A 22,857-nucleotide genomic window follows, 5' to 3' on the forward strand; every position below is an offset into this window, starting at 1 on the left:
TTTTGTGGATGGATGTAAAATAAAGGTTATTTTGGGTTAAGCAAACGCATGAAGTGTGAATGATGGTTGATCAGAGAGAAAACTCTAAATGATGAATGATGTTGTGCATCAATCTGTCCCTTAGATTAAACCTGATTAACAGCACCATCAGCAGTCTGTCACCGGAGCAGCGTCAGGCTTTCGGCTCGTGGTTCAGTCAGTCTCTCAGCGCGGCGAACGTGACAGCAGGCGGCCCGTCCTTCGTAACAGACAGCGGTCACCTGATCGCATACCTGCCGTTCCGCAGCTTCCAGAACCTCTCGCCTGCTCAGGTAACACCCACGCCACCTTTACCGGACACCCGAACCTTCCTGGCTCTGGCCGGAGGTTTATCGCCGGTCAGATGTTTCCTTTTGTGAGCGACAAGTCTGCACGCTCGTCGTCCGTAAGCGTATATACGATCCGTGAATTAAAAATGGATGTGTAGTGGGTGCTCAGAGAGCGAATACAAAGGAAGGTGTTTGGAAACGAATTTCCTGCCAGGATTGAAACGGAACACTATCGGACGTTTTATTGCGCAGGTTTAACGTCTCAGTTTGGTTTCGGTTATTGATCATAATATGAAACCAGTATGTCTTGTTTTGTTTTTTTTTTAAGGTCTTGAACGGTCTGGATGTTCTTCTGAGGAACGATTTGGGAGCTGTGAAGCAGCAGTTCGTAGCTCAGAGTGTCATCGGCGTGTACAAGGACCTCACAGCGGATCAGTTCAGAAGGTTTGCGCATCACGCTCGTTCAGATCATCTGACGCGGGGTTTTTTTTTTTTGTTTTTTTTTTAAAGAGGTCTAGGCAAGAAGAGCAGTCTTTTCACGTGGCGGGTCTGCGCAAATCAGTCCAAAAATACTGGGGGGGGGGGGGGGGGGTAATTGATTGGCTTTCTGAAGAGAATTGGCCTTGTTTAGCCAGCGAGCGTATGTTACATCTTTAATGGTGATTGAATAGCTAGGTGTAAAAGATTAACCACATCATGTACTCACTTTTAATTATAGAAGACTTGCTAGTCAAAGTTATGAAGCTAGCTTGCTAGACGTCTTCGCCAACACTGACACAATAAGGAACAAGGACTCATTCATCTCAATAACGTTTGATTAAAAATCCTTACGTACTTCTTATGTAACTATCTTCTGTGTTGGTGAGGTTCTCATGATTTTGTGCGAGTGAAGTGATATCAACACATTTTAGGTTAGCCACCCTGACATGCCAAGCTAACGTGAGTGACCTGCTGGCGTACGTGGACACCAGCGTGTTCCGGGTGATCCAGGAGAACATCAGGACGTGCGTAACACGGCGCATGAGCGTTCCCAGCGATATGGTGAGGACTGTAAATGAAATAAATGACGCGCATGTGCCGGTTATAGCGGTTATAATTTGTCCCGTGCGTGCTGCGTCTCTCAGATTTCCAGCGTGCTGTTTTTAAACGGGTCCGAGCTCCGGTCTCCTGGCGCTCTCAGTCCTCAGAAGATCTCTCAGCTCGCACCGCTCCTGCCTCTGCTCGGGTCGGACTTTCTGCAGCAGCTCAGCCAATCGCAGCTCGTTCCTGTCTTCAGTGCCCTCACCTCTGTTCCCTTCACACCTACGCAGGTATGGCGTGTATCTGCCTTACACCATGTCGTGCAGTGTGTAATACAGTCAACTGTAAAACTATTAGCACCCCTCGCCAGGAGATTGGCCAAAAGGATCATATAGAACATAGTTTCTCTAATGGAGAAATGCGGAGTTGTGCGTTGGGGTCGAATAAGACCTAAACTGACCTTTGTGGATGCGTACCGCTTCGGTATGTTTGCTGAAATAGAAATGAATGTTTTGGGACATAATGAGCTCCGTAGCAGAAATAGAGCTCCAAAGTCGACTAAAATGGCCGTCCTGATCCCTCCGCCTGTGGTGGTGTTTAAAAGTTACCGGAGAGCTCTTTTTAAGCCGTATAATGCACCAACGCATGTTAGTTGCAGTCTCGCAGGCTCTCCACGAAACGACATGATCACGTGACTACACCGTCACATTTTGGCATCGCGCCACAATGTATCGTTACACCCGTAACGATAATGTTTTAAGCTGAATAGACAGTTTTTGTCACGTATCCAGTCGGTTTTGCTGCAACTCCTTACACAGAAACAGCTGATATACCGTGCACAATATAGTCTTTTAATTGTAACACCTAATTCCAGAAAATGAAGGTTGTACTAGATGTATTAAATCATTTCATGCGATCAAGTAAAATACCCTCATACCCACTGTAACATTTCTGGGTGGATCACTGATGCTGGTTTGCGACTGGTTGACAGCGTGACGAATTCTGCTTTATCCCAAAAACTGGTTGCATCTGCCAGGAGGTTAAGAATCGACTACTTATTGTAGATCTTTCGACAGTTTATGACCCTGAATCTACATCATCTAAATGGTTCCAGAACAAAAAGGGGAGTACAAGAAATGCTCTACTTAGGAAAACTCACACTCCTCTCATTGCTTTCCTCCAGAACATCTAAACGATAAGGAATACATTCCCACTCACCAGCTGTTATAATCTTATATGCGTTCAGGATTTTAAGAGAGGTCAGAGGTCAGAAGAGGGCTGTTAAGGGTCAAGACCTGAGGGCATATAAGCAGGTGGGAGGCCAAGAACTGATAGGGGGTGTGTGTGTGCGTGTGTGCGCGCTACTGTGGAAGCGTTGGGTTAGAATTGCGTGATCAGTTAAGCATGTGGCTCTCCACAGCCATAAGGTAAGCAGAAAGAGGACAGAAGTGACACAGGAGACGAAAATTAACCACCTTCCCAATAATATCTGTTCTATGGTGATCCCGTTGCACTGACAGACAGGGTAGAGGGGTGCCAATACATCACGGTATTATATTCGTCATATCGCCCCGCCCTCTTTTAATATCTCTTTGAAATATCAGAACATATCTGTACAGGACATAGAGGAGATAGGCTGTCTGAATATTGAGATTAATGATTAATGATTGATGAAATTTCTGTTGAAACGTTTTTTGTTTTTTCAGGCTGCTGTGATCATAGACAAGATCTCATCCAGCTTTAATGTAAGTGTGTGTGTGCGTGCGTGTGTGCGTGCGTGCGTGCGTGCGTGCGTGCGTGCGTGTGTGTGTGTGTGTGTGTGCGCGCACGCATGTTTGCATGTTTTTAACCCTTTCTGAGGACCAAAAAGGACAAAATGTCCCCACAATCAAATATGCATTATAAAGTTAGTAACGTGTGTGTGTGTGTGTGTGTGTGGCAGTTGTTTGATGCAGGAACTTTACCTAAGTTAGGCTCCCTGCTGAGTGGATTGAGAGCAGAGTCTCTCTCCACGCTGTCCTCGAGTGTCCTGCTTTCCGCTCTGTCCAACTTCAGCCAGTACACACCTCAACTGACTCCTCCACAGGTCAACGCCATTACAACACAACTCTGGGTGAGGTGGAAACACACACACACTCACACACACATATATATATATATATGTGCACACACAGATTTTTACTGATCTCTTTGTTTTTGTTCATAATTAAAATTTCCACTGTAACATCTACACTTGAATCTCATTAACTCAGGCTGCTCCAGGAGTGGTCACATGGTTAGATGAGGCGGAACCTCTGCTCTCTGGCACCTCCCTTCTGTGTGTGATGCCTCAAACCCGCCTTCTTCTGACAAACAGCACCGCTCCTTACACACACACCTGGAACACACAACAGGTATATACACATTTGGAACACATGATGGGTACACATACACACCTGGAACACACAGCAAGTACACATGCATACACACGTGGAACACACAGCAAGTACGCATGCATACACACCTGGAACACACAGCAAGTACGCATGCATACACACCTGGAACACACAGCAAGTACGCATGCATACACACCTGGAACACACAGCAAGTACGCATGCATACACACCTGGAACACACAGCAAGTACGCATGCATACACACCTGGAACACACAGCAAGTACGCATGCATACACACCTGGAACACTCAGCAAGTACGCATGCATACACACCTGGAACACTCAGCAAGTACGCATGCATACACACCTGGAACACTCAGCAAGTACGCATGCATACACACCTGGAACACTCAGCAAGTACGCATGCATACACACCTGGAACACTCAGCAAGTACGCATGCATACACACCTGGAACACACAATAGGTACACATGCATACACACCTGGAACACACAGCAAGTACACATGCATACACACCTGGAATACACAATAGATACACATACATACACACCTGGAACACACAACAGATACACATGCATACACACCTGGAACACACAATAGATACACATACATACACACCTGGAACACACAGCAAGTACACATGCATACACACCTGGAACACACAATAGATACACATACATACACACCTGGAACACACAGCAAGTACACATGCATACACACCTGGAACACACAGCAAGTACACAGACCTGAAACATACAACTGCTACACACACCTGGAACGCATATACACACACATGCCTATACACACATGCAAACACAGAAGCAGATACAAACACGGCATGTATACACACACACACACACACACTAGGAGTACACAACAGACAAGTTGTTTATGTGCTGTATCTCCTGCAGGCTAAAACTCTGTTTAATGAGGTCATGAGCAGCGCATCGAGTCTCTCAGCGCAGCGCTTCATGTGAGTGTCTCTCTAACATCATTTCATGTTCCTAATTATCCCCATAATTATCCCCATAATTATTCCTCATCTTTAGATTTTACCCAGGAACTAAACCATCTCTGTTACCACACACACACGCACACACACACCAGGTCTGTCTCTGATGAATTGTTTCATGCTTTGCGCGTGCACTCGTGTGTGTGTGTGTGTGTGTGTCCAGGTCTTTGGGAACAGTCGTGCAGGGAGTGAGCTGTAATGTTTTCTCGAAGCTTTTCCAGAACTCTATATCCGTGTCCTCCATGCGCGACCTTCTGCAGGTCCTGAGAGAGCAGCCGGTGCCTCTTCACCCGTCTCTGGTATTTGTATTCAATAAACACGCAGGAAAATATCAGATCAAGCCATGTTGCAGTGATTTCCTGTCCAGCGCTCAAATCCTGTGTCTTCTCCGCTCTAGAAAAGGTGTTTGTTTGAAGAAACGTACAAGTCCAAGTTCTTCTCGGAGCTGCTCGGTGACATGGGCGCTCAGATCGCTCTGTCTATCCCGTAAGTCTTCTCAACTGCGTATTCTAGCTGATCAGGTACGTGTCAGAGAGAGAGAAGTAAGAAATAAAACGCTCCGTGTTGAGTTGTTGTAGGAAATGAATCAACGACAGAGTGGTGTGATGAAGCAGAGTTACCTTTATCGTTTGTTTTATTCTTCTTATACCCCAGAGATGTGTCTTCAGTTACAATTTTCATTCATTAAGGAAGACCACGTCATACTTTTATCCGTTTATAGTTACGTTTAACGTTGTAGAACGTCCCGCAAAACCAGTTATTTCCTGTTATTACTTCCGTTATAGCAGCGCCCCTCTCTTTTCTTTCTCTTGACGTTAATAAGATGCAAAAAAAACAAAACAAACCCACAGCTTGTCATGTTAATGACATACTACTCAGCATAAGCTCCTTCCCCAAAAAAATAAACGTTTACCGTCAGAGCTGCCGTCATAGAAAAACCTCTGACCTGTCAGAATTGAGAATTCAGCACTTCACGAGACAATCTGCTACTTAAAATACGACCGACATTCACGAAACCCTGAGTATAGACGCCGCACTGAATAAAAAGACCCGATCGCCTTGTTGTGCTTCATGAAAACGCTCTTGTTTTTTTTTTTTTTTTAGGATTAGTTCTATTAAGAAGTTCTCCCCAGCGATGATGGACACTCTGAGGGAAATGATCGTTCTGGATCCTCAGTACTTCCTGCTTATGCCCAGGATCAAGCAGGCCATGCTGGTGGACAAGATGGTGCAGAGCCTGGTCAGTCTTCCTTTTAACGAGAACATGAACTCCATCCTGGGCTCGATTTCACTTTAGAAAGGCTGAAATCTGTCAAGTTCAAAGCACTTTCCTGACACGGCTCGTTTGCATTCGGCGACGCCCACAGAACTCCGTAAAAGGTCACGGTGCACAGCTGGGAGCGCGAAATGAATGATCAGGGTAAAGGCTGAAAGAGAAGTTATTTTGCCTCGCTTCTGTTCCAGTAAAAATATTTAATACTATATAATAATAATAATAATAATAATAATAATAATAAGCGAGCACTAAATCCTCCATGAGCTGATGCATGGCCCGGCCCGTCCGCTGTTTATACGCCGCCGTTTCTTTCGTCGGAATTAAATGATTTGTTTTATTTGTCTTAATTTTTTGGGTTTGTGTTGGCTCGCTTCCTTTACTTTTTTATTCTTTAATTTATGCCAATAAAATAGAACTGGTTTTCTTTAAAGCGCACCTATTATGGTTTACCTAATTTTGTTTTAAAGGTCTCATACGATAGATTTACACGCATCCAAGGTCAAACAACACTTTAACGTGCTCAGAATTTAAACTGCAGCGTTACCTTTTTTCCCCCCCAGTGTCACAAACGACTTGTTAAATGATTCGTTCTAAACTCCTCCTTTCAGAGAGCATACTCTGCTCTGATTGGACCGATGTCCCAGTCTGTTGTGATCGGTCTAGCACTGTCGGCGAGCAGCCGATGACGACCAGACGCGGGGCTTTTTGTTATAAACCTACGTAGGTTAGTACAGGAAGTAAGGTCTGGAATCACTGACGACTCGTTTCAGCTGTTCAGAATCGGTTCCTTCTTTTGGGAGTCGATAACTCCGTTTGTCGTGTGCTTTGACTTTTGAAACTTTGCAGATTTTTACCTTCACAAACAGCTCTATAACACACTACATGAACGGTAATATTTGAAAAACCATAATAGGGGCACTTTAAATGTTCTGGATGGTGCTCTTAGTCCCTGAGCGAGTGAACAAGCACGTCTGTAAGTCGCTCTGGATAAGGGCGTCTGCTAAACGCTGTAAACGTAATAAAAATAACCTCCACGGTATATTACAGGTATAAAAGTGCAGTAATCCATGCAGGTCATATGATCGTTCAAGTCGAGGCTTACATTAGTTCGTACTTTTACGCGTAAATGTACACGCGCTACGAACATTTTTCCAAATCTATAGGAGTTTCATGAATTTCTTACCAAACTCTCGTATGAACGATTTACGAAGAAATCCATCCGTATCCGGCATGATCAACGAGGCCCATAGCTAGAGCTTTAACTGAGCTAGAAAGTAATTATGTAAATGCAGCTAAATCCCCAGTGAATTGACCTCGCCATACTGTATGATATCTCCCTGTTTAGGGCCTGAACACGGGAACGTATACCGAGGTGGAGTTCCGTTCGTTGGGAATTATGGCGACGTTTGTGGTGGACGCAGTCTTCATGCAGCTGGACAGGAGGTTCTTCGTGGACAGCATCGAGTTTCTACGAGGTCTCTGCTATAACACTAGTAAACGAGACGTGGTGGCGTCGATGCTGCAGGAAACGGACACATTCGGGTGAGCAAAAATGCTACAAGTAGGTCATCTGATGTATTTTTATACTATGGAAAATGCTAGAACTCATCATTTTGAACAAGCAGTCATTGCTCTCATGGCTATTCTTAAATTATATTCAGTATAAAGTGGAAAAACATTGCTATTTACGCTAACTAGCACGGACCAGAACCGACTCGAGCTCTCTATTCATTGATTAAATGTTCTTTTTTTTTTTTCTTTTCGTTTTCTTCTTAAAGCCCAGTCCAAAGCTGGAACACATCAACCCTGATTCAAGTAGACCGGTTCCTCTTCTTCCTGCCACAAGAGATCATCCAGCTCATTCCTCCGGTACGCCGTTTTATCAGTTTAGCATGTGCCGTCTTTTTATTTATTTGTTTGTTTGTTTGTTTGTTTAGCTAGCTAGCTATAACAGCGCATCCTGAAGTGTTCTATTCCTTTTACAACACAGCAATTTTTACCTTTAAAGTACGGCACGAGATACTTTTATCCGTTTGTAGTTACGTTTAATGTTGTTGTACGCCCGTAAAGCGGATTAGCTCCTGTTATCACTTCTGCTATAGCAGTTATAAACACCGTTCTCTCACCATCCTCTCTTTCGACGTTAATAAGACCAAACAAAAAAAAAAAACAACCCCGCATCTCGTCACGTCATCGCCAAACCGTGACGCGTAAAGACTTTCCCAAGGCGTCGGGTTTTAACTCGGCCCTGATACTGGAGACTCCTTCCATAAATGTTAAACGCACGTCTCCTTACGGGAACTTTTTCACCATATTAACAATTACGCTCTGTAACAGTCACTACTAAAGAAACGATAACGGATTAATATGAGCGTGCGATTTAAATGACTGCTCTTATAGGAAATTCATCAACGCCTTTCGGAGTGTGAAAGAGGGGGGTTTTGTGTCTCGGCAGGCTCTGATGAGTCTGGAGCGTATCGAGAGGCTGTTTAGCAGCCAGCAGCAGTGGGAAAGCGGAGGCGTCGGCTCTCTGTGTGAACACCACGACGACGACGCGCTCTTAACCAAGAAGCAGTTTGTGCTTCAGTACTTCTCAGGCTTGCTGAAGCCAGGACGCTGTGAGTACCTCACTTACTACTGGTAAATAATACAGCGGGGTGATGTGTGATGTGATCACGCTGCAAAAAATAACATCTTAGCAAGCGAAAATAACTTGAATATAATCCAACGCATCTAATACTTCCTGTTATATGATTACAGTCAACTAAATATATGATTAATACTTCTATTTCTCGACATTTCTTACTCATTTTCGAGCTTGTTCTGTTGGCAGAGTGAGGAAATGTGACGGTTGAAATGAGTTAAAGGCAGGTTGAATAATCTTATATTGGAATTATAATAATCTTATAATAAGAAATATTAGATCAATTTCATCTCACCGGTCGGTATGAGAATCTGGTCCGATACCAGGAAAAACGGTGGATCGGAGAAAAACGAGACTTGGATTGGATTTGGAAAAGAAATTTCTTACATATATATATATATATATATATATATATATATATATATATATATATATATATGTGTGTGTATGGTGGAAAAAGTCTCTCATAAGAACTGAACCTGAACTGATCCCTACAGCGTCGCTGTCCGCCTCCAGCACACCTCCATCCTGTGCGAGCGTGCAGGTGACCGGCCCAGCTGCCTGGCCCGTAATCAACCTCGTGAACATGTCCTCGTCGGCTTTCCGCCAGTGCCTCGAGCTCATCGGCCGGGATCCGTCCTTCACCTCCGACCAGCTCTCGCTGCTGCTCCGCAAAACCAAAGAGGCAAGTGATTTTACCACACGTTTAAATGGCGTAAAATCTACGCTCGAGGTCGTATAGTTTACGTACGCCTTGCAGAACCTGCAAAATGTTCGTAATTAAATAAAAAATAAGAGCGATCATAAAAACTGCATGCTTCGTATTTAGTTCCGTTTAAAATAGTGTGAAATAAATATACAGTCGTGCCGAAGTTCTGTATAATCTTTCCATCTTAAACCGAAAACCTCCGTCTCTTCTCTAGATCGGCGCGTTCGTGATAAAAGATAACCTCGGGTGATTTTGTGTGACGTTACAGCGTAAGGTGTGTGTTTGCAGGTGTTCGGAGTCGTTTCGTCCTTCACGCCGTCCGTCATCGCTCAGCTGGGCCGCATCGCTACGCAGCTTTCACCGGACGAACTGGCGTCACTCGAACTGTCTGAAATTCTCTCCATCGCACCTTTAGGAGCTGTTAGCACCTGGACCAGAAAGCAGGTATGAGCAGATGCTGACGTCACAACACTGTGCTGTCGTATTAATGTGTATTAGTACGTAGCCAAAAACGCTATCAGATAATAGTCTAGCTAGTTAAAAACTAAACGGTACATGTTGCACAAAACGCCAACATTAGGGTTTGTTTCTTCACGTAGTTATTTAAATGCTGCGTTTGTAAATTGACGTTATATTTGTTATAGACAACTTAGCTAAGTTAGCCTAGGAGATGCGCAAGTACTAGTTGTACAGCCGAGTGCAAAAGTTTGCACACCCTTGCTTTGAAACGACGCAACCAACGATACCGTACGTTTAATACGATAAACGATGTTCCCGTATTATTAAAAATAGTCAAATAACACGTCATAGATCTGAAACACTGACTGTATTTCACTTTCATCGGATCTTCTGACGTGTTCAGTTTTTTTTCTGTTTACTTTACACTTTTTGCCATAATCTTTCCAAACACTTGGACATCTACAGTTCTGCGAAAGGTCAAAGAGAGGTCTTTTTTTTTTTTTTTTTTTTTTTTTTAGATCGGGAGAATTTTTTTTTTTCTTGATTTTTCTTTTCACTTGATTGCTCAGAGCAAACGTCTGTAGAGTTTTGAAGGCGTTTGTGTTTCTATACCTTAAATAAGACTGAAGAAAGTGATGAACATGATAAGGAAGAAATTAACTGCAGGATGTCAAAGGGGACTTGTGAGGAAACTTGTGAGGTCGCTATCAAAGATTCATGCTCATTTTTTCTATTTAAATAAATAAACAAACATAACTGTGAATGAATTCATGGCGTTTTTTTTTAAACCACTGGTAATCCAGAAACGTCCATATATCGTGACATGTATGCGTTTGTATTCGTCAGTTAGGAGTTTTGTTCTCCACCGTCCTGACCTTCACCAAACAAACCCCGAGCCAGCTGAATTCCAGCTCTTTAGTGGCTCTGGGACACATCGTTTGTGGGATCGAAGCTCCTGTCATCAACACTCTCAATCCTGCAGAGTTCGGGTAAGATTATTTAATAAATGTAGTTTTCTCTATGAGATTTATTTACTGTTCATTGTTTAAACTTATAAAGTAGTACGTAAACAACAAAGACAATTTTTCACAGCCTTTGCTCATTACCAAGGGTGCCAATATTAATAATATACCAAGGGCACTGTATAAACAAACCAAATCAATAAGTGTAATAATGTTATTGCAAAAATAAATAAAGAAATAAACTAATGGTAAGAGCAATAATACAGTATAAATAATTGTACAGATAAACACAACAATAATGCTATAGTATAAATAATATATACATTAATAATAATAATAATAATAATAATAATAATAGTACAGTGGTAGAACTAGTAGTAGTAGAGTATAAATAAACAAACCGAGATGAATAATAATGTTATAGGATAAATAGCCTATCAACAGCAATAACAATAATATAGTGTAAATAAAAACATTTAAATGCATAAAAATAATGCTATTATAATAATAGTATAAATAATACAGTATAAATATGTAAATGTATAAATAAAACAATAATAATGTTGTATAAATAAATTGTACAGAAACACAACACTGATGCTATAGTATAGATAATAAATAAATTAATACATTAATAATAATAATAATAGTAGTACAGTGGTAGAACTAGTAGTAGTAGAGTATAAATAAACAAACTGAGATAAATAATAATAATGTTATAGGATAAATAGCCTATCAACAGCAACAACAATAATATAGTGTAAATAAACATTTAAATGCATAAAAATAATGCTCGAATAATAAATATATAAATAAAGGAAGCTGTGGTATAAACGTGTTTGGTGTGTGTGTGTTGTCAGTAAGGCCGTGCTGTGGTTGGGTCGTCTGAACGTGTCGTGTTCGGAGGATCAGCTTCAGGCCGTCATCTCTCTGCTCACCAACAGTCTGGTGTTTGGACCCGTCAGCTCCTGGGGTCCGGAGGTTTTTCTCGAGATCGGCGCGTTCGCTGGTAAGATCTTTTCCCTTAAATAACCAATGTGATTATGCAGTGTGTTTTATTTCATGTAGCTGTTTAGTGTCATGATGGTGTTTTATCCATTTGTTGTCTGTCTTATTCTTGTCATTCTTGTATACAGCTGGAATTCCTGACATGTCCATGTCCGCCCTGGTGAAGGAGCAGATAGAAGGAATCACTCCGCTCGCTATCTCTCTCGTTACAGCCAAGAAGTTTGCAGTGAGTGACGACAGGGCTTTTAAGTTATAGAGACGGAAGGACTTTGAGGGATTGTTGATGGAGTGAGGAGGAGGAGGAGGAGGTGAATGATGATGATGATGATGATGATGTGCAGGAACACAATATGTGACCTTCATTTGGCTCACAAGCTTCCTATTTGACCACATGCATATAAGTAAAACTTCCTTTCTGAGTTGAGATACTGTAGGAGTTTACTAGTGTGGAGTAAACGCTAGTTGGTGGACAAAAATACAAAAATCCTGTAGTTGCACTGCGGAAAAAATCGAAAAAAACCTCAGCAAGTGAAAACTATCTCGCTCGTAGTCAAGTTCATGCATTATTTCCTTTTATAAGATTGCACTAAACCAAATATAAGATTATTAAACGTATTTCTAGACATTTTAGTTTCATTTCGACCTTAGGGATTTGAAATAGTGTTTCTGTCGGCCAGTCATTTTGCGTTTGTTTCTAGAAAGAAGGGAAACGATCTGCCGATAGAAAAAGAAAAAATAAAAGCTGGGAAATTAAAGTGTATTACTGTTGCGTAAAGGTACGTTCACACATGCATGGACTCGCAGTGACGATGCGACCGGATACCATTCGTTTCCAACGCGAGCCGGCGACTTCCGGTGACATGAGCGACGGCGGGCGTTTACGATTCGATGTGGGCGTGTCCAGCGACGCGACAAAGTTGAGAAAAGTTTAACGTCATGGAAATTACTGAGCGGCTTGGTGCGGCGATTACCAATGGGAGCGAAGACTGTAGAGTGATCCGTGATCCACCGCGCTTCCTGCGAGTCCGAATTGTTCCGTGGACGCAGACAGTCCGGCGCCCGTGCTTTCGCCTCAAATACAGTAGATGTCCGTGATGGCAAAGAGCTCACACTGCTTCTCCTTCATCTCGTAGGATACGATGCATATATACACTGGTGAATTTTATATATATATTTATATATACAAACGCTCTCCCTACAGAATGTTTCATTCTAGCAGCAAGAAAACATCGTTATTATTTTTTTTGGTCAATATTTGAATGCAAATTGCACCACCTACTGATACTGGTTACTATGGCAACCAGCAGTAGGAACGCCTGGAAATTTCATATTACAGCGACTGCCATCTTGCAGCGATAAAATCGCTGTGTGAGTGTGCCTTAACAGCACGGTACCTTAATTGCACCATAATTTCAATTTTCACGTGCAGGTGGTGTTTGATCAGGTGCAGATCAGCATGTTCTCCTACGAGCAGGCCGTAGCAGTGACCGCAGCCCAGCGTTCAGCTCTCAGCCCCGTACAGCAGACCGCTCTGTCCATGGTGCTCAACCCGCTCGAGGACAAACCCGTGGATTTCAGAGGTTTCTGTCTCTTATAACACGAATGCATTGTTTACTCGTACACTAATATAGATAAAGACTCTTATTTCTCCATGTCTGTGTCCACAGGCAGGTCATTAGGAGTAACAGCTGAAGTCTGTCCTTTCTGCCGTGTCTGCAGTCTGCTGCTGTTCCTCCTGACGCTGATGTAAAAACAAAAAAAGATTCTTTGTGAAGCCTGTGCAATATTCTGTATATGATTTCATAACAGCACTTTAATTTTTACCACTATAATATATTCTTTTAATCTAAAAACTTTGCATCATAGGTTAGGTTTAGTGTGTGCTTTGTTAATTAATTAATTTATATATTTATTCTAATATTTATTGCTGTGTATGTCCACGTTATTGTTCTATTGTTCTGTGTCTTTATATCAGTTATATTCTTTGTTATTAACCGCTTATTTCAATCTCTGATGCAAGTAAAACGTGAGCTATTTTAATCTGCATTTATTTTTAAAGTCAAAATCATGTTTTGTTCCAAGTGTAAGCTACGTGATTCGATTCCAAGCCTCGCGTAGGTACGCAGCTTTCCTCCGAATTGACGGTCGTGACGTTAAATTGAATTTATCGTAGCGCTGCTGTGGTACACTGTAGTGCGTGGTGTTGAATATACTGAAATGCCTCTATATGCGTGGATAAACCTAACTGTGAAAGTCTGTGAAACTGTTCTACCATGTTTATATCGGTAATAAATCATAAAAATAATTACGAATAATTCATCTCAAAAGAACTCGACCAATATGATCTGAGCGCAAATAAAAGAGGAAATGCGACCAGATTATTAACAGTTTATTAACCTTTATTTAAAACTTTTATGATCTTGTTGCTCAAACATGATATGAGGAATAAATGGCAATATTCCACTTTTTAAAAAATCTAAAAAAAAAAAAACATTTAAATTAAAGAAAAAAACTGCTCATTTTGACCTGAATAGAAGAGCGTAAAACAGAAGCATTAAAGTTGGTGTGTAACATGGCAAAACCTTTTGTTCCATTTTTTTTATTATTTAATTTTAATTTCTTTTTCATTTGTATTGTTGAAATCGAACATAGTTTTGTGTAGGTTTAAATACAATACAAATTGCTAAATGGAATATTTTTTAAAATTTTATACTTTTTTTTTTTTCTTTTAAATTGCGTTTGTGTTGGTGTTTAAAGTTGAAACCTACACTCACTGGGCACTTTAATAGGAACACCTGTACACCTGTTCATTTATACAGTTATCCAGTCAGCCAATCATGTGGCAGCAGCACAGCGCGGAAACGGACGGTTGTTTCTGTTCACAGGTCACACAGGTTGGATTTGAGCAACCGAGACAGAAAATAATTTCTAAAATGACCAACCTTGAATAGATTGATGTTTTGGGGGGAATATTAAAGAGACAAACGGCACTTCTCATGCCTACAGGTGTGTTTAGGTGCAAATAAGACATGCAGGTAATAAGACGTAAAGCAAAGTCACCTATTTGGTTTTCATTTTTATGCAAAGCAAAGTTGGTGTTTGTTGATGGTTCACCACTGTGTGTAATCTGTTTTATTTTCATTGTTAAATATAAATATGACTTAGTTTCATGTTCAGAGGAGAAAATGAGCCAAGTGCACAAAGTTTCTATTAAAAAAAATAATTAAAAAAAAAAGAGCATATTTCCACCTTAAGTAAATTGGAAACAGAACACAAAGGTTAATACTTAAAATACTTTAAAATAATACTTTCAATCGGTGATATTTTGAGCTTTCAGGTCACTGTATAGGTTTTAGTTAACACAGTTTCCCCCCTTATTTAATCTTTCTTTTTTGGTTTTTAATACTATAAGCAACTTTACTGTTCCTGTTATCAAGAATGTGATTTGCTGTACGATATTTGTTTGTGTGATTAAATCTGTAAATTTGTGTTCTTGTCCCAGATTATCAGGATCTACAGGTTTTTTTTCAATGAAACTTTTAGCTGTGTGTGTGTGTGTGTGTGTGTGTGTGTGTGTGTGTCTATATCTATATATGTATGTATGTATGTATATGTCTGTGTGAAATTCTACTAAACACTCATCAAAACATTCAACTATGTGCAGTTTACATCAGTAAAAACTGGCAGGGAGTTAAAATTTGGGAAAATAAAAGTTTTTCTTTCTAACTACAGTATATCAGACGCCTCGGGTGCCAGTACTTTTGGGAGCGCGTTTCCTGGTCACGTGGGTGATCGGGGTGAGGGTGGTGGAGCGGGAGCGCGCGCCCTGGCACATGGGGGGGCGGGAGCGCGCGCTCCACAGCTATCCCGTCATCAGCAGTGCACGCTAGGAGTCGTGAACGCGCACCTGCGTTCCTTCAGCTAGCTGTTTTAGAGTGATAAACTCGCACACATCACAAAATGGCGGATTCTGATTCGTGGGGTAAGAAGTGATATAGTTTTTAAAAAATATATAGATTTAAAGCTAGGTAATATATATATATTTTAAAAAGTTCTGAATGCGGTTTAAAGTTTAAAGCGCGCGCGTGTGTGTTGTAGACGCGGACGAGTTCGAGCCGAATGAGCCGCTGAAAACGGCGCCGGTGCTGCTGAAGGACCGGTGGGAGGGAGAAGACGAGGAGGACGACGTCAAGGTAACAACAAAAATATATACTTTCCCGTAGAGTCGAACAGTCTGTCGTGTGTTTAAATATCAAACCCAGGACTCCAGATGTTCTAGCCGCTCAGCTAGCTTTAGCACGGAGCTAAGGGCTAAGCTAAACTGGCTAGCTTTCCGCCGGCATGCAACTTTAGCTGTTAGCTGAAATAGCGGTCTGTTCATAGCTGTTATTATTACAAAATTAGCCTAGCTAGCTAACACGCTGACCCAGGCTCGTCAACATAACCACATCTAACTTACAGCTAAACAGGTATCGTAATGTTAAATTATAAAAAACCGTCACATTGGTTAAGTTACTCAAATTAACTACTACACTGGTTTTGTGTTGTAACGCTGTCGTTAGCCAGGTACCTCATGCTAGCAATTAGCGACAGCTGCTTGTGGTGTGTGTGTGTGTTTGACACCCGGATTTTATCTACAGTAAACTCCTTTGGTTAACTCTGTGCTAGTTAAACACACTAGATAATATCATACAAACACACAGCTTATTATTATCATTATAAAATTTTTATTTATTTATTTATTTATTTTTTCTTGGTGTTTGTTCAGTAAGTAATGAGAGAGGGGGGTATTTAGATTGCGCCAGCTTGGAAAGTTCGCGTTTTATTTGACGTCAGCATGACGAGATCCCGTGAACCGGAGCGAGGCAGCACAGCCTCTGAGTCAACCTCTGCCTCTAGAACTGTTCTAGATTCACCTAGAACCGATTGAAGTCTCTAGAAACGATCTGGAATTACACAGAACTGGTGGAACTCTCTAGAAGTCCTCTAGATTTCCCCACTTGGAATTGACCGGAACCCTCTATAAGTGTTCGCGATTCACTTAGAACTGGTGGAACCATCTAGAAATCCTCTAGATTCACTTAGAACTGATCGAACCCTGTAGAAGTGTTTCGGAGTCACTTGGAACTGAAAGAATCCTTTAAAATTGTTCTAGAGTCACTTGGAACTGATAGAAACTTGTAGAAGTGTTCTAGATTCACTTAGAACTGATATAATCAGCTGAAAGTATTCTAGATTCTCCTAGAACCGATGGAAGTCTCTAGAAGTCCTCCTAGATTCATTTAGAATTGATCAAACCCTATAGAAGTGTTCTGGGATCACTTAGAACTGATGGAATTCTCTAGAAGTCCTCTGGATTCACTTAGAATTTACCAAGACCTATAAAAGTGTTCTAGGTTTACTTAGAACCCGTGGAATCAGCCAGAAGTGTTTTAGAATCACCTAGAACTGATCGAGCCCTCTACAAGTGTTCTGGAATCAGTTAGAACCGATGGAACCACCCAGAAGTTTTCTAGAATTACTAAGAACTAGTAGAACCCACTAGGAGTGTTCTTCAATCACTTAGAACTGATAGACTCCTCCAGGAAGTGTTCTAGAATCCATTAAAATCATACAGAATCCCAGACTCGTGTTCCAGATTGCCATAATGTCTTAGCGTTGTTCCCGAAATCTTTAGAAGCCAAATATAGAACACGTTGTCTTCGAATTTGTGTGGAACCCTTAGAAGTGTTCCGGTGTCCCTTATAGGTGATATCGAATCTTCTAGCGGTGCTCCAGAACCCCTTAGCATTGACATGGAGTCAGTTAGAGGTGACCTCGAAATCCTTCAGTGGTGGTTCAGAGTTCCAGAACCCCTCGGAAGCGATAAAAGAAAACCTCGGAAGCGATACGAAGATCCTTTTGCTCCAGAATCCCTTAGAATTGTTCTGCGATGTCTTGGAGGTGATCTGGAATCTTTTAAAGGTTTTCCAGAATTTATTAGAAGTGATGGATAAATGCGTCCTGCAGGATCACGTAGATGTTTTCCAGAACTGTGTTCAGGCGCCAGCTTTTTTTTGTTTTGTTTTTGTTTCTTTCTTTCCTTCTTTACTCTCAGTGAACAGTGTTTGTGTTTTTTGACACCTTTTCTGGAAGTTGCTTTTCAGCAGCTCGTCACCAGCACAATAGTACAGTCTACTGACATACAGGTAATCCGAGTTCGTTACCTTTAACCCTATGACCTCTAACCTTTAAAAAAATATATATATCTGAATATATTCTTAAAATTTATTATTATACGTAAATATATCTTATATATTGATGTTTATGACCATAACAAGAATTTTACAGATCGAGTTTTCATCATCCTCTAATTGTTACTTCATAAAGTAGGAGCCTTTTTATCGAGCCTTCTGGTGATATTGTTTTCCTTAAAGATAGCAGGGTTTACAGGTCGCGAGTGTAATAATTTAAACGCGTTTAGATTCTAAACTGTTTACACGTTACGATCCTTTTTTGTTTTTGATTTTTTTTTTCTTTTTTCTTTCTGTATTTCATTCTTTTTTCCACTTTTTTAACATTCAAGTTGTACGTTTGTTCTCTTTTCTCATGCAGGATAACTGGGACGATGACGATGAGGAAGAACAGAAGGTGGAGGAGAAAAAAACAGGTGCGCGCTCCAGTTTAAAGCAGAGTACACACAACACGATTTCTCCCCCCGGGGTTTGTTTGTTTGTTTATTTATTTGTTTGTTTATTTATTTGTTTGTTTATTTATTTGTTTGTTTATTTATTTGTTTGTTTTAATAGAACAAATATTTTCAGACATTTTCCAAAAATAGCTCGTCCACACCGAAACGTCTGAAAAATGCACGCGTAAAAACGTAAGATGGAAATCTTCTAGAATTACTTAGAACTGATGGGAAATCGTGACCAGTGACTTCGTGAATCGTGGTATTTATTTATTCGTTTGGTCATATCGTCCACGCCTGTGCATGAACACAAAGTTGAAAAATAAAACCCATTGCGGCGCGGTACAGTTCTAAACAAAACGCGTCTCGCGTCAGCTTTCCTGTGGTTAAAATGCAGAGGAAACAGTGGGTTCGAGAATTCAGGAGGTACATTTGGTAACAAGGAAGTGCGTTTGTGCGTAGTCAGCGTTTCGCCGCCTCTGATTTAAGACTAGTTTTGATCCCAGCCGCTTCAGAGGAACACCTTTTTTCTTTTCCGGGTTTAGCTTCAAACGCTGTTAAGTCTCGATTAGTCAGAAATACAGCTTTAGCGGAAGGATGCGGATGGGTGCAAAAGTTAGCGCGGAAACGTGAGCTGTAAAGTGATTCATGGAAATGAACTGAAACGCGTAACGAGGGATGAAATAATGCGTATACGATCTCCGTTAAGTACATATCTAGATGACTTCCTCCTAAAACAGGAAGTCAGTGACGAGTTGAACATGCACGAATAGATTGTGGTTCATGTGAATGAACTCCACATATTCTCCGTTGACTTTGACAGAAAGAGAGGACGCTGTGGGAGACACCCGAGAGCACGTGAGATGGGTGAAAGTGGGCGGGGCTTATAAGAGGTATCGATTAATATCCGAGTGTTCAGAACATCTGCGCACATCGTTTCGGATTCACATGTGGCTCATCTGTTTTTATCGTGGAGATGAATACTGCGCTTTTGGCATATGTTTGAGTGATATCTCATACTAGCGTACAGATAAATTACGCAGCTCATACGCAAAATACGTAATTGTAATTGTTGGCAGGTTTGGAAATGAAGTATATAATCGTAACGAATGCCGCTGTCAAAGGAGTGACGCACTAGCATGGACTCATGCGCATTAACCAATTTACACAAAGTAAATAAATTATATAAATACATGGCAAGACTCCGCTATCAAAGACGAGGACGATGGCTACACAGAAATTGCATATTCATTAGTTTCATATTATTTTCATTAGTCAGCATAAACGCATATAAACTAGATGACTAGCTTGTCGTATTTACTGTAAAATTATGCTAGCTACCAAAACACGCTTTCCGGTAGCACGCTAGAGCATCCTCTTTCCCCACGGACTTGCTAATGGAGAAACGGTTTGCCATTGTATTCCATCCACCGACGGATGGTGGATGGATTATTTTGGGCGTGGACTATGCTACCATTACAACAGTTATCGCTCTATTCGAAAGCCTCGTCTTATTTAAACGGTTTCCGCCGGTTGGTTTAGTCTGGGTAATTACAGGCATTCCTCATCGGTGCTTTTATTAAATTATTCACAACCGTTAAAACCGCATTAAGATTAAACGTCTAAGTCGCACGCTTTTTATCTGATTATATGTCGGGGTTGTAAAATATCGCATGGTATCCAGGTGTAGTTCATTGTTTTTTTTGTTTTTTTCCCTATTCGCTCTGTTTCTGTTTCTCAGAGGTGAAAGTTCCAGAGAAGAAAAAACCGGGCGCTAAAATCAAAGAGAAAGAAAATGTAAAGGAGAAAAAACAAGAGGAGCTGAGGAAAAGGGTGAGTCGGGGTTTTTAAGTTCAGCTACTCTAGTTTTCTGAACATGAACCTGATACACAGGTTGAACCGATTGTGTGTTTATGTAAATTAGTTTAGTTGAAGGCGGCTCATCAAAGCCAGAAACTAGCTACAGGGCTAGAGCTCCCTCCCAAACCCCCCTTTTATAATTTGTTTATTTATAAAATTTTCATTCTGTTTTACATTTTCTCGTCTTGACTAGTGAGCTCACGTCATGGTGTGTCTAAAAAATGAAAATTGACAATGAAAACAAAATTACAAGGTAACTCGTCACCATTCGGTGATGTTGGGTGCTTTAATAAGGTGTTTTTTTTTGTTTGTTTTTGACTGCTCGGATTCTCACCGTTAATATTTAAACAGTTAGAAGAGACCCAGGAAGGTTCGCAGCTCACGCCTGAAGAGCAGGCAGCCGAGAAACTGCGCTTGCAGAAGCTGCAGGAGGAGTCGGACCTGGCGCTCGCACGTGAAGCGTTCGGTGAGTTCTGTCGAGAGCCCGTCATCCATAACGATTGTTTCTTATACACTTGCTCCATGTGTTTCATCTCAAGCCTCGGATGAAAAGGCAAACAAACCAAAAATAGACGAGTCCACCAATTCAGCTTCTGATAATATTTGTTATTGCTATCAAAATGCCTGTTTTAATAACGCGAGTGAAATAATCAATTAATCGTCGTTGATAAATGACGACGGCTGAAAGAAGCATTTGACTTTTTTATTGTTGTATGTTTAATGTTTTTCTCAATACTGTAATTCAAAACAAAGCTGCAAGGAGAGAAAGAAGGTAAATTTTTTTTTTTGGATAAACCTGTTGTTTGCAATTGTTTGATGTCCATGAGAGCAGAGTATTTTTGTGAATTTTATTTTTTTGAACAAAAGATCAACAGGTTAAACAATGAAGACAAAAAAAATTTCATAGCCTTCTTTGCTCATATATACATACCAAGGGTGCCAATATTTGTGGAGTGTGCTGTATAGGGACCTGAAATGTTGTTACTAAACTATTCACAAAACTCCTATAAAGGAAATTAACTTATTTTGATGATGATGATGATGACTCCACTTTGCAGGTGTTGACACGACGACCACAAACAGTGCCTCGGGGATTGAAGCCATGTGTCCCTCCACTAAGGAAGACTTTGTAGTTTTTGAGAAGTTGATCAGAGACAAGATTACACTGTTTGAAAAGTCGGTGCATTATTCCAACTTTTTGGAGTCGTTGTTTCGGGAGCTCTGTATTTCACGTGAGTAGATGTCCTAGGACTTGTTTGTGTGTGTGTGTGTATTTGCTAAAACGTTACACTGACGTGTATAAAGTTTGCTTATTATTGGTTGTCACAGTGGAACTAGACGACTTAAGGAGAATCAACAATTCCCTGTCAGTTCTTCTCACTGAAAAGCAAAAGCAGGAAAAGGTAAGCTGTTAAGTTATTTTCTCTATTATTATTAAAGGGGCTCATCGTGACTGAGTTCAACAACAGTACACATGCAATAGGCACATTTCCTATTATAGTTGTGTGCAAAAGTTTGCACACCCACCCTAAGGCATAATACATTTCACACATTCCTATATTTACACACTCTTTCTGGATGTGATGTACTTGTAGCCTTTTTAAATGTCTATCTATCTATCTATATCTATCTATCTATCTATCTATATCCCAGAACATCATCTGCTCAGTTTTTCATAACGTTTGTGTTAATTCTGGAAGACTCCATACACTACTTTCTTTGTCTTGTTGCAGAATAGCACCATTTCAATTTAATGTCACAGAATTCCTTTTTAATTTGTTTAAATGTAAAATAAAGGTATGTTGTCCTTTTTTTCACCTGGATGCAACCGATGCCACCGGGATGCAAGTTTTTGCGCCCGGCTGTGTCCTAGAGGAGGCGGCACAGTTGTTCGATCCTGATTGAGCATCCCATCCAGGATGTATTCCTGCCTTGTTCCCGGGATAGGCTCCGGAACCAGGATAAGCCCAGGATAAAGAGCTTACTGAAATGACTATCATGTAGGCCAGAGTGTAATTCCTCAGCCATGCAGTAGAGGGGGCTGTCTGCTTGCTTACTGTCAAATCATTTCATTAAAGGGCTTGATATTCTGTGAAGTCCATCGTCCCTGCTTATCTGTTTGTCACGTCCTTATAGGAAAAAGCCAAAGGTACTAAGAAGAAAAAGAAACTCGTCCTTGCCGGCGGCGGTCTGAAAGCAAAAATGAAAGACGCCTTTGAAGATTATGGCGACATTGACGGCGGCTACAATGAGTATGAGGACTTCATGTGACAAAGGCTGAATCGCATCTCCCTCGCCACCCCCCCCCCTCAAGACATGCAGCATCCCCCGTCTCTCATTTTCTCTCATCATCAGTGCCATCCTGGAGTAAACTGAACTAAACACTGTGTCAGCCTTTTACTATTACTGCTTCAGTGGTCAAAACAACTCTTAGTGAAGCTGCTATCACCAAAATTGCCGTTTGGTGACGAAAGGAAGATCTATCAAATTGCCTTGTATTTACATCTCTGCCTCTGACAAAGACTTTAGGATGT

General features: G+C 41.0%; 2 protein-coding genes across 3 annotated transcripts in view; both read left to right on the forward strand.

Moving 5' to 3' along the window:
* Window positions 1-15,718, forward strand: part of strc1 (stereocilin 1) — a 25,485-nt gene extending 9,767 nt beyond the window's left edge. Inside the window, exons 9-30 of the mRNA XM_053616512.1 lie at window positions 125-311; window positions 637-752; window positions 1,220-1,349; window positions 1,433-1,618; window positions 3,035-3,073; window positions 3,271-3,441; window positions 3,581-3,721; window positions 4,635-4,696; window positions 4,899-5,034; window positions 5,133-5,221; window positions 5,840-5,975; window positions 7,357-7,553; window positions 7,790-7,880; window positions 8,467-8,629; window positions 9,153-9,340; window positions 9,653-9,808; window positions 10,670-10,812; window positions 11,646-11,794; window positions 11,922-12,019; window positions 13,223-13,373; window positions 13,461-13,539; window positions 15,526-15,718. Coding sequence (XP_053472487.1) covers window positions 125-311; window positions 637-752; window positions 1,220-1,349; window positions 1,433-1,618; window positions 3,035-3,073; window positions 3,271-3,441; window positions 3,581-3,721; window positions 4,635-4,696; window positions 4,899-5,034; window positions 5,133-5,221; window positions 5,840-5,975; window positions 7,357-7,553; window positions 7,790-7,880; window positions 8,467-8,629; window positions 9,153-9,340; window positions 9,653-9,808; window positions 10,670-10,812; window positions 11,646-11,794; window positions 11,922-12,019; window positions 13,223-13,373; window positions 13,461-13,539; window positions 15,526-15,718 — 3,001 coding nt within the window. The remainder of the gene's footprint in view (window positions 1-124; window positions 312-636; window positions 753-1,219; window positions 1,350-1,432; window positions 1,619-3,034; window positions 3,074-3,270; window positions 3,442-3,580; window positions 3,722-4,634; window positions 4,697-4,898; window positions 5,035-5,132; window positions 5,222-5,839; window positions 5,976-7,356; window positions 7,554-7,789; window positions 7,881-8,466; window positions 8,630-9,152; window positions 9,341-9,652; window positions 9,809-10,669; window positions 10,813-11,645; window positions 11,795-11,921; window positions 12,020-13,222; window positions 13,374-13,460; window positions 13,540-15,525) is intronic.
* eif3jb (eukaryotic translation initiation factor 3, subunit Jb) lies at window positions 15,618-22,710 on the forward strand. Of its 2 annotated transcripts, none has more exons than XM_053616818.1 (8): window positions 15,618-15,775; window positions 15,892-15,986; window positions 18,388-18,442; window positions 20,205-20,296; window positions 20,675-20,789; window positions 21,382-21,555; window positions 21,653-21,726; window positions 22,460-22,710. In XM_053616818.1, the coding sequence occupies exons 1-8, from the start codon at window positions 15,754-15,756 to the stop codon at window positions 22,592-22,594; spliced, it is 762 nt and encodes a 253-aa protein (XP_053472793.1). In that variant the 5' UTR covers window positions 15,618-15,753; the 3' UTR covers window positions 22,595-22,710. The 2 variants fall into 2 exon arrangements, with proteins under 2 accessions (XP_053472793.1, XP_053472794.1); XM_053616819.1 differs by lacking the exon at window positions 22,460-22,710 and adding an exon at window positions 22,173-22,419 and having other exon boundaries at window positions 15,619-15,775.
* The last annotated feature ends 147 nt before the right edge of the window (window positions 22,711-22,857 follow it).

The sequence above is a fragment of the Ictalurus furcatus genome, chromosome 27 (assembly GCF_023375685.1).
Source record: "Ictalurus furcatus strain D&B chromosome 27, Billie_1.0, whole genome shotgun sequence".
In the NCBI taxonomy this organism is placed as follows: Eukaryota; Metazoa; Chordata; class Actinopteri; order Siluriformes; family Ictaluridae; genus Ictalurus; species Ictalurus furcatus.